Here is a 16637-nt window from a genome sequence, read left to right on the forward strand (position 1 = left end):
TGTAATGTGGTTAGATTGGAAAGAGTTTGAATGAGCTCGGAATCCAATCCCGTGGTTGGTTTGTTGGGTTTAAGGTTTGTTTGTAATCTTCATTCCTCAACCAATTACAACTTATATTCATTACAATCATGCCTCAACACTACAACTCATATTCACTTTAAGTCATATTTCCCTCTTCCTCCTCACAACCCCATCTGATTTGCTCTCTTTTCTGCTTCATCTTAATTATTTTTTAATTAATTATTCTTATTCAATTTATATTTTTTTCATTTTTTTTCATTTTCTATTTGTTTTATAATCCTCTCATTTCTTCTCTATCCTTTCAATTTTTTTCTTGTTTTCATTTTTTATTTTTATTAAAGAGCTTTTAGTTTTTATTTTCTATTTGTTTTATAATCCTCACATTTCTTCTCTATCCTTTCAATTTTTTCCCCTTTTTTTCATTTTTTATTTTTATTAAAGAGCATTTTTTATTTCTTAAATTTTTGAATCTCTATTATTTTTCTTCAATTTCATTAAAAAGCTTTTCTCAATCTCTTTTCCTATTCAAATTTTATGTGTGTGACTGAAATGTGAAACACACCTATTTTGAAGGGAAAAAAAAGTTCACAGGTAGAAGTTGTTTTCAAATATAGGAAAATAAATCAAAATATTTATAAATGATAGTAAAATATCATAGTTTATTTGCAATAGACCGCGATAAACCAAAATAAACTACTTTCTATATCTATCATCACATTGACAGACATAGATACAGTCTATCGCGATATAGACTGTAATATTTTGCTATTATTTGTAAATATTTTCAGCAGTTTTGTCATTTAAAATAATTCTTTTAACTGTAGGTATGCTTGATCTTTTTTCCTAAATGTTTAATTAAATCGACATGCATATATGTATCATGTTGTGCAATTAATTATCATCGTTAAAAATTTAATTACAAAGTTTGATGAACAATTAACAAATTAGTCTAATTTAGACTAATTCATTAAAGTCAACATCATTTAACATAAATTGGTTGGAGTGAGAGATCCCATTGCAAATCAAATTTGAACCACTAAAAGATAAAAATTATTATAATTATTTTTAATATCTATTTGGGTTTGAAAGTATATTAAATACTGTAAACTCTTCATAATGATTTTAAATATGTTTTAATCCATGTTACATAGTTGATAAGTAATGAATTTATAGGATAAAAGTTCAGAATGATAAGAGTATTAAATAATGCAAAACGTTTCCCTTGATTGCCACAAACATTTCAACATTGGATGAAAATCAAAATCAAGATTTTCTTTTTTAAAGAAAGTATGTTAAATGTGTTTAAACCAGTAAAATGTAGCTTCTAGCCTACAATATATAATAGCAAGTTAGTAGGTTAAAAGTTAGAATTAGATATCAAGATTTTATAATTTAAAAGGCTGATATGAGTAATGACTCAGGTAACATGATGGAGAAAATTCTTTTTTCTTTACAGAAAAAATCTAAAATAATAATAATAATAACAACAACCAAATACAACCCAACCAAATCCTACAATCCATACATAAGTATTAGAAATTCAGCTGACTCAATTTTGCACCCCCACAGGTTTCACCATTCCTAATAATCCTAATTCCGGACAACAAATCACATTATAATCAAATAAAATCGTGATTCCATTTCACCTATCAAATTCGTTTGGTAACCATTTCGTTTTTTTGTTTTGGATTTTGAATTTAAGTCTATTTCCTCCATATTTCTTACAATAATTTAATCTTTCTCAAATAAAATGGTTGAATTCTTAGCCAATTTCCAAAAACAAAAACAAGTTTTTAAAAGTTACTTTTTTTAGCTTTCAGAATTTGACTTGGTTTTTTAAATCATTAGTATAAAGTAAACGATAAAGAAAAAAATTTAGAAATTAGTGTTTATAGGTTTAATTTTTAAAAATAAAAAATAAAAAATCAAGTGATTATCAAACATTATTATTATTATTATTATTATTATTATTATTATTATTATTATTTTTATTATTTTATTTTTTTTTTTTTGGTTTTTAATCATTTCGAACAGTTTTTCAAAGAGAAATGTACAGTTTTGTTGGTGTTAATGTTTATAATCAAACATTAACACCAACCATTTTATCAAAAAGGTAAAAAAAACCTAACTCAAACGACTAAGGGTCCATTTGGATTGACGTGAAGAATAAGTATTTTTTAAAAATCTCATTTTTATTTAAACACTTGCAAAAGTTGTTAAAAATACACTTCAAAAGCTATTGAGTAGTTGCGAAATATCCTAATTTTGTCTAAAATAACTTATTTTTTAAATTAAGTACATGGAAATGCATTCTAAACACAACCTAAATTAAATAATTTTTAAAAATTTTTAAATTTACGAACTTGATAGTATGATTTTCAAACTGAGTGTCGAAATTAACCTATTATCCAAATCTAGACCAAAAACTTAAGTAGATAACTCAATAGCTAGAATATAATTTACAGTTTCAGAATATAAATTATATAATGTACGATTTAATCTACTAATTTAAACAATTCACATTTTATCAACAAATAAATACAAATCCAAAACGATAAGTAAAATGTGAATAAAACTTCAGGGGTAAGCGGGAGCAAGGAAGGATGGGAGTAATTTCCCCATCATCTAAAATGTCCATTTAATCATTTATACAGCAAAATCCGTGTCTGACCAGGAAGCGACTCCTTGCAGAATTTTCTTCTCAAATATTAATGCCTTTTCATTGCATTTATTTGTTCAAACAGACCGCTTGGATAAACCAGAAGGAAACAAACACGTCAGTTCCATGTACAGTTCGGAACCACTCTTCTTCTTTCTTGCTTGCAAATTGGGCAACATTTCAGCAATAAATTTGCTTGCTTTGGTCAAGCTCAAAAGTACATCCACCAGATCAATCGTAACCTGAGAAAATCGCGGGATTTTAAAAAAAGAAATGAAAGAAAGCCTCCAATTATAAGATTCTTGCAGTATATTATAAATTAAAATACATACTATGAAGGCGTTTAGGGCAAAAAGTGGAGTTGTAAACTCCATGGTGTCATGAAGCTAAGAGTTGTAAATTTATGTGACCCACAGTATAAGGATTTAATAAAGTATAAAATTGATTTTTTTAGTAGTGAGACCCATAAACAAACTCCTTGAGCCAATTACCCCTGAAAGTTGCAAAATTAAGCAAAGAAAAGAAAGGACTATACAACATAATCGTGAGCCAACTCTACCTATATAACTAATTTTCCAACTGAGATACATAGGCGTGGAGAGGAATACAAGATAGAGTTCCTTACTTGAAGTGAAGTGCACAATGGATTCAGCAATTTCAGATTAATACAGGCCCAACATCCTTAGCTCCATAACATGACTGGGGTCTAATTCAGGAACGTTCTTGTTATGTTCTTGATCTTCAACTATATATTCCTGAAACGAATAAAGCTATCTGAACTGAGTAAGCGGAGAGAATTTGGCAATTTGAGGAGAATGAAGGAAGCCAACAAAAGTTGCCTACACTGGGGAGATGAAAAGGGGGGGAAATGGAATTAAATTTACAATATTCTCTTTAAATTGTTACTGGACCTTTGTCAGTTCTTGCTTAGCGAGGACATGGTAGTGGCGTTCATTTATCCTCTGCCCGCATATAATGGCTATGAAGAAACCATAGAGTAAACCAACCAAGATGATAGCCAACACTGCAGAAAAGAAATTGTAGAACGAAGAATAAAAAAGACAGATAGTACAGCAACTTCATTTTTTTTCTAAAGCCGGTACTTTATTCCATTCAAGAATTCATTCAACTGCAAATCCTAAATTCTTCTAACCAAGAAATTTGAGAATGTTCACTTACACTAGAAAATTCAATACATATATAAAGAAGAATAAAAAGTAAGAAGTTAAGTCGGCAGCCTCAGTATACCAGCCATGGCATAGAACCCATATGGGTGTTCTTCATAACCAAACATTTCCCTTAGTTCCTCTCCGTAAAATTTGTACACCAACACCCCCAAGAATGCCACAATCTGTTCAAAGCACATAGCGAAGACCTCTCTAGAAAAATCAATCATAACAATGAAGTGGATTTATATATCATAATAATAATGAAGAATATTTAGCCAAACATGAATTAAACACCTAGACACAAAAGTGAATGAGCAAATTGAACACATAACTACAATAATTTACCAGCTGAACTATGATGAAAATGAACGCATGGTCCCTAGCAACAAGAAATTGGAACTTCAGTCTCAACCACCAACGATCAGGAGGGACATTTGCACGTAACACGAACATAGCTCTGCACTCTGTACAATGAGCAAAAGCAAAGCCCTCCTGACAGAATTACTGAAATGGATTAGAAGCCAAGAAACCGGAAACTTGATCATTCTCAAATTTGACAAGTTCTAAGGCATATGAAAGCAGATGTATTAGATTGACAACTGTGAGTAAAAGTTTTATGATCGAATCACTCAATATCACAGTCCATCGTGCAGGAAAAAGGAGTGTCAATTAGGAATAGAGAAGTAAACATGATGTGAGGGAAAACTGACCTTTGTGGACCTCCAATTATCAAGACAAGATCTATGGACATACTTTTGAGTGCCTTTGCAGTGGCATGGAGCAATCAAATCTTCTCCTGAAATGAAACTCATATTCATATTCATAATAGAAAAAGGTAAACTGACTCTTCAGAAAAAGAAAAACAGAATATATCAACTGACACAGTCTTAACCCACAAGTGAACCTAAGGATAATATTCTTATTTGCTAAATAAATAGATGAGAAACGTCATCTTAACTGATGTTGATGAAATTGCATTAGATATTGAACAGAAAGGAATGTTAAAAACCTCCAGTGTCAAGGCATATACGGCATTGTGGTTGGTCTGCATTCACCAGATGACAAGTTTCATCAACATTGAGATTGTGTAAATCATCATCACTAACAGAACTCTCTCTCCCAACAGCTATAATCTCAGCAATCTCAGCAGAGGATGATGATCCTACAGACTGTGGCAGAAAATCCAAGTGACTTAAAATGGGCGCACGTTCCAGAATATCATCTTTATTTTCATCATGATTTGGTAACAACTGCATTGTGTGAAGCCTCGCTCTTGAGTCAGACTTGCATAGTCATCGCCTGAGCTATTGTTCAAGTTGACCATTTACATGGAAACTAACGGACCTGCATAATTGGGGAAGTAAACAATCAAGCTGGCACAGAATCGAATACATAAAATATCAAATGTACACATTCAACCACAGGATTATATTTCCTTCTGTTCTCAGAACTACATTTCCATGCTAATGCCCAATCCTAGAAGATGCAATGATAATTTCTTTATATTCCAAATCTAGGTGGAGGTTACCTTAACTTTTTATTTTAACAGTAAAGAATATACGTTAACAGTAAAGAATATACGTCACTGTTTTCAGATAAAAGTTATAACTGCAAACCCTATACCTTGAATGCTAATACTTCAGTATGTTTTCATAAAAGTGCTTGATATTCCTAGGGGCGCCATGGCCACAACTATTCAAAGGCATAGAAGTGAACTCCAAGCGCCTAGCCTACCAATGAGAAATCAGTTTGGCTTGGTTAGTACTTCCAGCCGACTGGTATTGGAGTCTTGCTGGTTCATCAATTCTTCAGAGCAGTGGCAAGCTTGGGAGACAAGGGTGGCTAAGAAGTGTCTTGCCAGTTGCCACGACATCTATATCTTTTTCTTTCATGCAATTTGAACTCCATCAAACTTTCTGAATTTCAATGTAACTTATTCTTTTAGAACTAACATAACCAACTACCAAGCTTACCGATCAGCCAATATTATCCATCAATACAGAAAAGGCTCCATAATTCTATCCTTGACTCAGGAGTGGTTCATAGATCCTTAAATTGCCACAATGCAATGAGAAGTAGTTCCATGTAAAATGTAAATGATAGACCTCAGAAACAACAACGCTGTGACAATACATTGGATGGGCTCTCGATGATAATATTGAATGCTGCTAACTTCAGGGAGGTGGTTTAGTTTATTATGCCCTACAAATATTGCTCGTTAGAGAAACTTGAAAAAATAGGCTGTATTCATCAACATCCTCGTTCCTTGAGAATATACAATGATTATAAATTTAGGGCAAGAGAGAAAGAAGATGCAATGGATCTGTGTGCTCTTTGCATATAATGAGCTTCCAAATGGATGTTTAACTGCTATCTAGCATCCAGTTCAGTATAGTTCCTCAAGCAGCTTTCACATCACATTCCAGTAATCTCAAATTTCTGTGCGCTAGCTGAGATTATATTTGTTCCAGTCCAATTCTTTTCTTCTCACAACTTCCTTCTTCTGCTAGCCTTCTATATGCTAAGGTAAGGAAATTTGTAGCAGCTGTTTGCCTTGGAGAGGAAAAAAACTATATACTCACGTGTCATCAGTCATGTAATGACATAGTCTAAGCTCTTCAAGCTTTTAACAAAAGCATCCTCTGTATTCAAGATTCTCGGTTATGATTAGAAAAATAAAGTTCAGTTACAGACTAAAATTTTAACTATCACATAGTTTTGCATTTCCTAGTAGCATCCACTAAAAAGAATCTGATTGTTTGTGCAAGGAAAAAAAGAAAAAAAAGAAAAAACGTACTAACGTGAACTTGTAATTGGAGATCAACGCAAAGTGGGCGCACAAAAGCCATAAAATATTTGAAACCTCAATATTCAAAAATCAACATTTGCCAGTGAATACATATTTCCTTTCTTAGATCAGCAGTAAATTTGAAGGGCGCGGTTATTTAAATAGATCGTCAAATACATAAATAAATAACCGAAGACTTCAATTATGAGCAGTAAGGACCACCGAATTAAGCAATCATGAACAACTGAGCTAAATTGTGACTTTCAAAGAGCTCCTAAAATTAATTAGAGCAATGCGCCTATAGTGGCTTCCCAACTCCATCCGATACCAAATCAATATCAATAGAAATTACTATTTACACGAACGCATCAAAAGACGAGAAAAAGAAAAGAGCATACGACGATTAAGAACAGAATAAATTGTGGGATAAAATGGATGAATTGAAACCAGAGAGAGAGGATGAATCAAGGAATCGAAGTCGTACCGAAGGAGGCGAAGAAGAAGAACAGAGGTGAGCGCGTACTGTAAGAATCCGCGAAAGATCTCCAGAGGATCAAAAGTATGAAGGAATTTTGAGGGGAGATTGAAAGAGAGAGAAATGGAAATTTCCAAATAGAATGAATTGAATGGGTGATTGAAATTTAACAGAGCGGTCACGGGACAGACCAAATATGGTAGGGCAGGTGTACGATTTATATTTTATTTTTTAAATTTGGTTATATTTGAGCTAAATTAGTTAATTTATTTCCTTTAGAGACAGTTTTGGATGTTAAGTTGAGATAAGCCGTTTGGAGTTTATGTGTCAAGTTCGTAATATTTGTGTTTTGAATGCCGAATTGAGTTCATATGTATGTAGTTTTTTTAACTCTAAATAATATACTTTTATGATTACTATTTTTATTTTGAAATTTTTTTATTCAATAATTCTACCGATCTTTGTTTGAATAAAATATAGATTACAATTTTTTTCTTTTAACTTTTAAAACTTTTTTTTCTATCTTTCTTTTTGGGCTATGAACAACAATTAACTCGTTACATTTCTTGCAGAAATATAGTTAAATAAAATTAGAAATTAACACAAAATCAAAACTTTTGATTCTAGCTAATTTTTCTCAATGAATTTCATTATCATCTTCTTATTTTCCTTCTTCTTCCTATTATTTTTCTATATTTTTACTATGTCATGATTTTTTTTAACTAAATCTCTCACATCATCGTAACAACCAATGGAATGTCACCACATTTCTTCAATAATTTCACTTTCATTTCCTCTAAATTTGGAGAATCATCAAAGAACAAAATCTCTATTTTTTACCTAATCTTGCTGGAAAATGTTTCAGGAAAAATTTTTCATTTTATGGTTTTTTTTTTTTTTTAATGTTACATACTTTTCATCTAAATATTCTTAACACTCGTTTGATATGTTCATTACATATAAATATTACACTTAATGTAGAAATAATATTTTTTTATATAAACAACAACCCTACAACATACTTTAATAGTCATTGGTCTTATAGTAATCGAAAGTGGTTGTCAAAGTTGATTATCGAATATGATTTTTGATGGAGTTTGTAGTCGGAGGTGGTTGTCGGAGTCTGAAGTTGGTCACATGAAGGTGTATTGGAGTTAGTTGTCGAAGTTTGTCATCGGAGGTGGTTTGTGAATCCCGAAGTTGGTCAGACGAAAGTAGTCGTCGAAGTTGATCATCAATATGATTTTCGCTGGAGATTGTAGTTGGAGGTGATTGTCGGAGTCTGAAGTTAGTAGCATGAAGGTTGTATTAGAGTTAGTTGTCGGAGTTTGTCGTCAAAGGTGGTTGTCGGCCGTTGGAGTTGCTCACTTAAAGGTGATCATCGAAGGTGATTTTCATCGGAGTTTGTAGTCGGTAGTGGTTGTCGGAGGCTACGAAGGTAGTTGTCAGAGTTAGTCATCAAAGTTTGTTGTCGGAGCCAATTGGTCGTTGGAGTTGGTAGCGTGAAGGTGGTCGTTGGAGTTGGGTCCTTAGAGGTGGTTGTTGAAGACTAGAATTGGTTGTTAGAGTTGATCGCACAAAGGTTGTCAAAGCTCGGAGTTGGTCGCTGGAGCTGTCATCAGAGGTGCTTGTCGGAGTCTGGATTTTCGTCATCAGAATTTTCATCAGAAGTGGTTGTCGGAGCCCAAAGTTAGTCATCGAAGTTGTCATCGGAGGTGGTTGTCGAAGCCTGGGGTTGGTCGCCAGAGTTGTCATTGGAGATGGTTGTCGAAGCATGGAGTTAGTTCTTGGAGTTTGATAGTGGTCATGAAGGAAATCTAAACAGCGATGATCAGTGGAAGTGGATTGTTCCAAATCCCATTCAGAATAAACACAACAATTACAGTCTTAAACGAAAACGAATAGATAATGCATATAAGAAATTATAGCATGCTATAAGAGGATACAAGGGATAGAGTATGCGTACCTTTGAAGAACTATTCTTCAAGTATCCCTCGATCAGTTTCCAATGCGTCTAAAACAGCACTCGAACACAATGAACAGAACACGACCTCCTCAAACGTCTGAATGCACCTCGAACCCAATCGAGTCCACCTCGATCCTCGAACTAAGCATGAAAACCACCACAAGTGTTATCTAGGTATTCTCGATGTGAGAATCTAGGAGTTGTGGCCTCTGTATGATCTTGGTTGAGGAAGACATGAGGTATACGATCGAGTAAGTGGAAGATGAAGACTGTCTATTGTATAAACGATGTACTCAATCGTAGAAAATGGAAGCCTATCGTATAGACTTTGCTACTCGATCGTGTAGCAACGATCAACAAGTAACAATCGTATAGTCAACTCTTAGCGTGATCGTGTATGCTCTTGTTGGAAGGAGAATTATTAAGGATGGAGTTGTACACGCAATCATGCGTTAGACATGGCTTAAGCTATGCATTTACGCCCATGCGTCTGAGGTCATGCGTTGGAATGAAAATGCGTTAATCTAGTATGCAATGACCACGCGTTCCTATCACAAGTTTTCTTACGCTCGCGCCAAATATAACGCGAACGCAAGTTTCTCGGGTAATCCGAGGTCGAACATAGGGACTTGTCACTCAATAATGCTTGTGAAGCAATGCATTTGAGGCGATGAAAAAAAAAAAAGGAAGAAGTTTAATGGATTTACACATTACTCCTACCTTTTAACTAAACAAATTGAGCAATGGAAGACTTGCGATGAGAATAAGTAGATACACAACAACCATTAACGCATAGTAATGTTTATTATCTTAAATCGCTCAACTAATCCCAGCTTGTCACACTAACGCATCACACACCTCTCGGTGTTTAGCCGCATGACTATATCTCTACAGTGCATGGTTAAGTCGAGCATAAGATTGTGCCTATCTCTAGGAACAATGCATACTTTGCTTTAGTGTGTTCCATCTCTTACCTTCTCAGGCAGTTAGACGTGGCTATTTAACTTATAGACAAGAAATGCAACAATCCATAGACAAGTGTTGCTACAACCTTTCACCAAGCAAAGGGGATTAACTCACTATACTCGCACAACGCACACCTCTCGGTGGGTTGCTACATGTGTCCTATCTCTAGGTTACACGATTAAGTATGCGATCGCTAGTGCGCAGTAGATTGGAAGTCAATTTTACTCGACAACCAAAATCCCGTGGATGCGGTATGCGATGCATGTTCCTAAGATATACGTTGATAGTCATGCGTCAATGGTTATGCATTGGAATGAAAATGCGCCAACAAATGTATGCGATGACCATGCATCCTGCCACAAGTTTTCTTGCGCTCATGGAAAGTATAACATGAACGCAAGTTTCTCGGGTAATTCGAGGTCGAACACAGGGACTTGTAACTATATGTTTGCAGTGAAGTGCATGCGGCGGTTTAAATAAAAGAATGAAGAGGATGTTGCTAATTTAATCCTACTCCTACTCCTATCTAACAAACAACGCAATGAGAATATGCATGAAAGGTAGAGATGCGACAAATCTTGACATGAAATAAATGTGTGAGAAAATAGATAAAATGCGGAGATGTTTTCATTGCAAAACTTAAGAGTGACCGCAAGGGCAACCTTAGTCAGCGTCAGACTATGCGATCATGTTACAACCATACACGACAAGTCATTTTCCAATGGAAATGCGGTGCTTCTAATTCTAGGATGCATGTGTTGAATGCAAAGTGTCCATAAAGCTTATTCCTAAGTCTCTACTCTTGTCCTATGCGATGATGCAAAATGCATGAAAGCAAGGTGACCGCATACAATCGTATTCTATCTCTAGGATGCATGTGATGCGTTAATAACAAATAGTGCTCATTCCTAAGTGCCTATCTCTTGTATTATGTGTTCTAGTCTGGCTCTCCCGAGCCTAGATTCTAACCTGACCTTCCCAAGCCTAGATCCTATCCTTAGACTACCCTCTCGAGTATCCCTAATGAATGAATGAAGCATACATAATACAAGACAATCACATAAACTTCGCTGACCTAAGATTGTTACTATCCTTAGTGAACAATGCATACCTTGCTTAGTGCGTCCAACCACTTACCCTCTCAGGCAGTTGCTTGTTGCTGACTTCACTCATAGACAAGTAATGCGTTAGCCTATAGACAGCCGTTGCAGCAGCTTCACACTAAGCAAATAAGATTACTCACATACTCGCGCAACGCACACCTCTCGGTGGGTTGCTTCATGCTTCATATTCCTAACTACATGACTAAGTATGCAATACCCAAGCATTCCTACTAAGTGTTGCAATGAAAGTAAAGATGCTAAGAAAGAAGATGGAGATGAAGTCGAAGGAATGGAGAAATGCATTGAAAACACATTGTATTAATTTCTTAATTCAAAATGTCATATAATACACTTTAGGAAAAGAAAGGAAAAAGAAATGACCAGCTGGAAGTAAAACTTTGCTTCCAGCGAATGTGCGTCAAGGCTGTCGGTGGTGCCATGGATGGGTGGAGAAGCTAACTCTCTCAAGATCTAGCTTTGGTCGAAGGCTTCAATCGTCACTCGGAATGGATGAAGGAGGTGACGAACTCTTAGCCATCTTCTCACGCAGTTTTTCTGGATTACAGGGAAAGTCCCCGATTCACAAGGATTCTCCCCCCGATGACTTGGAATTTTGTTCATCGGCTTCTATTTATAGAGTTTGGATCACCGACAGCGGATGTGCATCAAGGCTGCCGGTGGTGCCATGGATGGGTGGAGAAGCTGACTCTCTCGAGATCTAGCTCTGGTCGAAGGCTTCAATCGTCACTCGGAATGGATGAAGGAGGTGACGAACTCTTAGCCAACTTCTCACACAGTTTTTCTGGATTACGAGGAAAGTCCCCGATTCACAAGGATCTTCCCCTCGATGACTTGGAATTTTGCTTATCGGCTTCTATTTATAGAGTTTGGATCAACAACAGCGGATGTGCATCAAGGCTGTCGGTGGTGCCATGGATGGGTGAAGAAGCTGACTCTCTCGAGATCTAGCTCTGGTCGAAGGCTTCAATCGTCACTCGGAATGGATGAAGGAGGTGACGAACTCTTAGCCATCTTCTCACACAGTTTTTCTGGATTACGGGGAAAGTCCCCAATTCACAAGGATCTTCCCCTTGATGACTTGGAATTTTGCTTATCGACTTCTATTTATAGAGTTTGGATCACCGACAGCATTTATTGGACTGCTCTAAGTCTAACGTTCGGCGCGTCAGTCCTTTCTGAACCTCTGCTACCAACAGCGCGATAGGTGAAATGTCAGCATTAGCTTTGGATTTTCTCGAGGTAGATGCGTTGATGCGTTCATTCCACCAACCTTGCGTTGATCCCATTAGAATGCGTTGTCGTGTAGCCGCAATCATTCAATGGTCGTATTCGCTTAACACTGCAACTCTACATGATGACCGCAATCGCTTGACGAGCGCAACTCCTATGCGATGGATGCATACGGCTGATTACCGCAACATCCATGCATTGATCGATGCGTTTGCCTTTGCAATGGAGTGTTTCTCCACATGTGGTCGTCTATGCGATGGTCCGGTTTCCGCGTTTGCGTTCATTTCCTGCATTAGCTACAAAATAGAACATTCAACGCATAATTAACGCAAAGTAATGGGTTAGCTGAGATTCGACATGCTGATTGATGCAAACTCATATTCTCGAGAATTCCTATCATGATCGATGCAATTTCTGCCTAACAACCTTTATAATTCTAAGTAAAAAGGAATAAGATGACATGCATTTCTGCATGTCATCAATCGCCTTTGATAAATAAACGATGAAGGTAAATGATGATAAAGATAAAGATGATGAAGAAGATGGCATTAAAGGAATCAGAAGATGCATTGATTACAAAATGTTTTAATATCTTAAACTAAAATATAATACAATACAGAGGGTAGAAGAGAAATGAAGAACTCAGCATCAAGGCTGCTGGTGGTGCCATGGATGAATGATGGAAATGTCTCTCTTGAGCTCTATCTCCGACGAAAGCTCCGGTCGTCACTCGGTCTGGTTTGTGGAGGTGAAGAATTCTCACTGAAAATCTTGCTCAAGCTCTCATCTGTGATCGCAAACCTCTGCCTTGAGGCAGAAGTTCGAATCCTTTGAAATGAAGCTCGAAGGGGCTATTTATAGGGTTTAAACACTGACAGCTATCATGATTGCATTATGTCTCACTGCTACCTTTGTCGCGATATGGGCAATGTCACATCGTCTTATCTTGTTGATACTCTCAAGGTATGCGTCCGAGCTTGATTCAGTTGAAGTATCAACGCGTTCTACCCATCTTGCAATCATTCTTCTATTATGGTTGTCACTCCGTGGCTGCAATTTCCAATTGATCACCGCATTCGCCGATCACTGCAACTTCCATGCGATGGATACATTTGATCACCGCATGCATTCATCTATGTGATAGCTCGGTTTTCAGCACATGTGTTTGTCTTTGCGGTCGCCTGGCTTCAGCGCATGCATTTGCTACGATTGCTTATTTCCAACGCATGCGTTTGATTCCTGCAATAGCTACAAAAATAGACACTTTCGCACGGAGTAATGCATAATATTGGGATCAGTGGGGATTTAGGTGCTAATCGACGCAAAACTCAATTCTTCGCATATTCTAAAGTATTATCACCGCATTTTCTACTTATTAGCTCTCATAATTCTAAATAAAAAGCTTATAATAACTGGCATTTCTGCCAATTATCACACCCCCAAACTTAGAATCATGCTTGTCCTCAAGCATGCGTTATACTCAAGAAATTTTTAACTCACCTTCCGGCATTTCTTTGTGATGACCAGCCTCTCAGAATATAATTTACTCGTACCCTTAACCATGGACGCAATGCTCTCCTCCACTTTGGCTACTTCTTCAAAGAAATCGTTTCTAAGTTAAATTCGGTAAGTCTTTGCTCAAAACTTTTTATTCATTCTCCGCAACTTTACGTTCAACTCTTGAGAATGCGTTCGTTCAAAACAATTCAAGATTATGCGATTACTTATTCGAATGCGACATTGAACCTGGTTACGCTCTTCGTTTTGGCTTACCCCCACGTGTGTCATGCGGGCATCCAACTTCGGTTGCGTTCCATATTCAACTCAACTCATGTATTGCTTAATTTGGCTTGCGCCCGACAGAAGAGTTGCGCTAATGCGCTGATCTTGATGACTTGACTTCATTTTGGCTTGCCCCCACGTGTGTCATGCAGACATCCAACTTCGAGTAAGTGTCTTTCACAGCTTAACTCTGATCAACATGGGTTTCCCCATTGTGTTGACAACGGAGTTATTATTCCGATCTTTTTTTTTTCTTTTTTTTAAAGGAATCACTGCAATGTAATGAACACAATTTTTTGAGACTGTTGCCACCCACACACTTAGAGGGTGGCAGCGTTCTCACCGCAAGCTAAAAGCAAACTCGCAGGAATGCAGTAACAAATATTTGAACAAAGGTTTGCACGTAATAAAACTTAGACTTTCAAAATTTGAAGAAGCTATTAAAAGTAAGGAAAAACTTACATTGCTTAGTTAGCAGATGTGGTGAATTATTTGTACCATCATAGATGCATCGTAAAGAATCGCAATCAGACAAGGAGAATTTCAAAAGGATAATGCATAAAAGATAACAAGAGCAGAACCTTAAGTAAAATAACGCATGCGACCATGCGTTGGAATTCATGCGATTGAAGCCATGCGTTGAAGGATGTGGAGGATTCTTCCATTGTAATTACGCACCGAGGAGAGTTATTAACACACTTATAAGAAGCAAACGCACCACAACCAAGGAAGCAGCCACATATCCAAAATAACAATAAAAATAAACTAAACTAAGAAAGCAAGGTAAAGATATTGGAGAAATTGAAGTGTTGTCACTGCAAGGAGTCTCCCATGCAGAAGATGGTTCTCAACTGCTTGGGTCAAGGAGTTTGCCCTGACCATTGGAGCTTCCAGTAATTGTTAAACGCATGATGGTTGTCATGCGCCTAAGACTGCTTCCAGCTCATGCAACAAATAGCCTTTCTATCTCGGGGTCAATATTTGACTTTCAACGCATTGCCTATACTTCAAATATTGTTTACAGCTTGGTCGCACAATCTACAATATGCCTAAGATTGAAAGGGTGCTTGCGAAAACACAAAACTTCACAAAACATTAACTGCCAAGTCCCCGGCAACCGCGCCAAAAACTTGTTGGAAGGAGAATTATTAAGAATGGGGTTGTACACATAATCATGCATTAGACATGGCTTAAGCTATACGTTTACACCCATGCATCTGAGGTCATGCATTGGAATGAAAATGCGTTAATCTAGTATGCAATGACCACGCGTTCCTATCACAAGTTTTCTTACGCTCGCGCCAAGTATAACGCGAACGCAAGTTTCTTGGGTAATCCGAGGTGGAACATAGGGACTTGTCACTCAATAATGCTAGTGAAGCAATGCGTTTGAGGCGATGAAAAAAAAAAAAAAAGAAGAAGTTTAATGGATTTACACACTACTCCTACTCCTAACTAAATAGATTGAGCAATAGAAGACTTGCGATGAGAATAGGTAGATACACAACAACCATTAACGCATAGTAATGTTTATTATCTTAAATCGCTCGAGTAATCCCAGCTCGTCACACTAATGCATCACACACCTCTCGGTGGTCAGCCGCATGACTATATCTCTATAGTGCATGGTTGCGTCGAGCATAAGATTGTGCCTATCTCTAGAAATAATGCATACTTTGCATTAGCGCGTTCCATCTTTTACCTTCTCAGGTAGTTAGACTTGGCTATTTAACTTATAGACAAGAAATGAAACAACCGATAGACAAGCATTGCTACAGCCTTTCACCAAGCAAAGAGGATTAATTCACTATACTCGCACAACGCACACCTCTCGGTGGGTTGTTACATGCGTCCTATCTCTAGGTTACACGATTAAGTATGCGATCACCTTTGATAAATAAACGATGAAGGTAAATGATGATAAAGATAAAGATGATGAAGAAGATGGCATTAAAGGAATCAGAAGATGCATTGATTACAAAATGTCTTAATATCTTAAACTAAAATATAATACAATACAGAAGGTAGAAAAGAAATGAAGGACTCTGCGTCAAGCCTATCGATGGTACCATGGATGAATGGTGGAGATGTCTCTCTCGAGTCTATCTCCGGCGAAAGCTCCGGTCGTCACTTGGTTGGTTTGTGGAGGTGAAGAATTCTCACTGGAAATCTTGCTCAAGCTCTCATCTGTGATCGCAAACCTCTACCTTGAGGCAGAAGTTCGGATCCTTTGAAATGAAGCTCGAAGGGGTATTTATAGGGTTTAAACACTGATAGCTATCATGATTGCGTTATGTCTCACTGCTGCCTTTGTTGCAGTATGGGCAATGTCACATCGTCTTATTTTGTTGATACTCTCAAGGTATACGTCCGAGCTTGATTCGGCTGAAGTATCAACGCATTCTACCCATCTTGCGATCGTCCTTCTATTATGGTTGTCACTCTGTGGCTGCAATT

The 16637-nt window shown here is 36.8% G+C and overlaps 1 protein-coding gene across 2 annotated transcripts; it reads right to left on the bottom strand.

Moving 5' to 3' along the window:
- Window positions 1-2479: 2479 nt before the first annotated feature.
- LOC120075028 (RING/FYVE/PHD zinc finger superfamily protein) lies at window positions 2480-7310 on the bottom strand. 2 transcript variants are annotated; one of them, XM_039028184.2, is made up of 9 exons: window positions 7122-7310; window positions 5473-6491; window positions 4859-5193; window positions 4560-4645; window positions 4195-4341; window positions 3929-4031; window positions 3592-3704; window positions 3306-3435; window positions 2480-2922 (listed from the first exon to the last, which is right to left on the bottom strand). In XM_039028184.2, exons 3-8 carry the CDS (start codon window positions 5103-5105, stop codon window positions 3343-3345), a joined length of 789 nt encoding a protein of 262 aa, XP_038884112.1. In that variant the 5' UTR covers window positions 5106-5193; window positions 5473-6491; window positions 7122-7310; the 3' UTR covers window positions 2480-2922; window positions 3306-3342. The 2 variants fall into 2 exon arrangements, with proteins under 2 accessions (XP_038884112.1, XP_038884103.1); XM_039028175.2 differs by lacking the exon at window positions 5473-6491.
- Window positions 7311-16637: the final 9327 nt, after the last annotated feature.

The sequence above is a fragment of the Benincasa hispida genome, chromosome 1 (assembly GCF_027475165.1).
Source record: "Benincasa hispida cultivar pf3 chromosome 1, pf3_genome.v1.1, whole genome shotgun sequence".
NCBI lineage: Eukaryota > Viridiplantae > Streptophyta > Magnoliopsida > Cucurbitales > Cucurbitaceae > Benincasa > Benincasa hispida.

Bases quoted from the DNA above. Each gene is read 5' to 3' on its own strand.
- LOC120075028 (XM_039028175.2), bottom strand. From the start codon at position 5,105: ATGCAGTTGTTACCAAATCATGATGAAAATAAAGATGATATTCTGGAA. The intron at 4,342-4,559 runs GTCAGTTTTCCC...TAATTCTGTCAG, and splicing joins ATAATTGGAGGTCCACAAAG to GAGGGCTTTGCTTTTGCTCA. The intron at 3,705-3,928 runs GTATACTGAGGC...TCTTTTCTGCAG, and splicing joins TGGGTTCTATGCCATGGCTG to TGTTGGCTATCATCTTGGTT.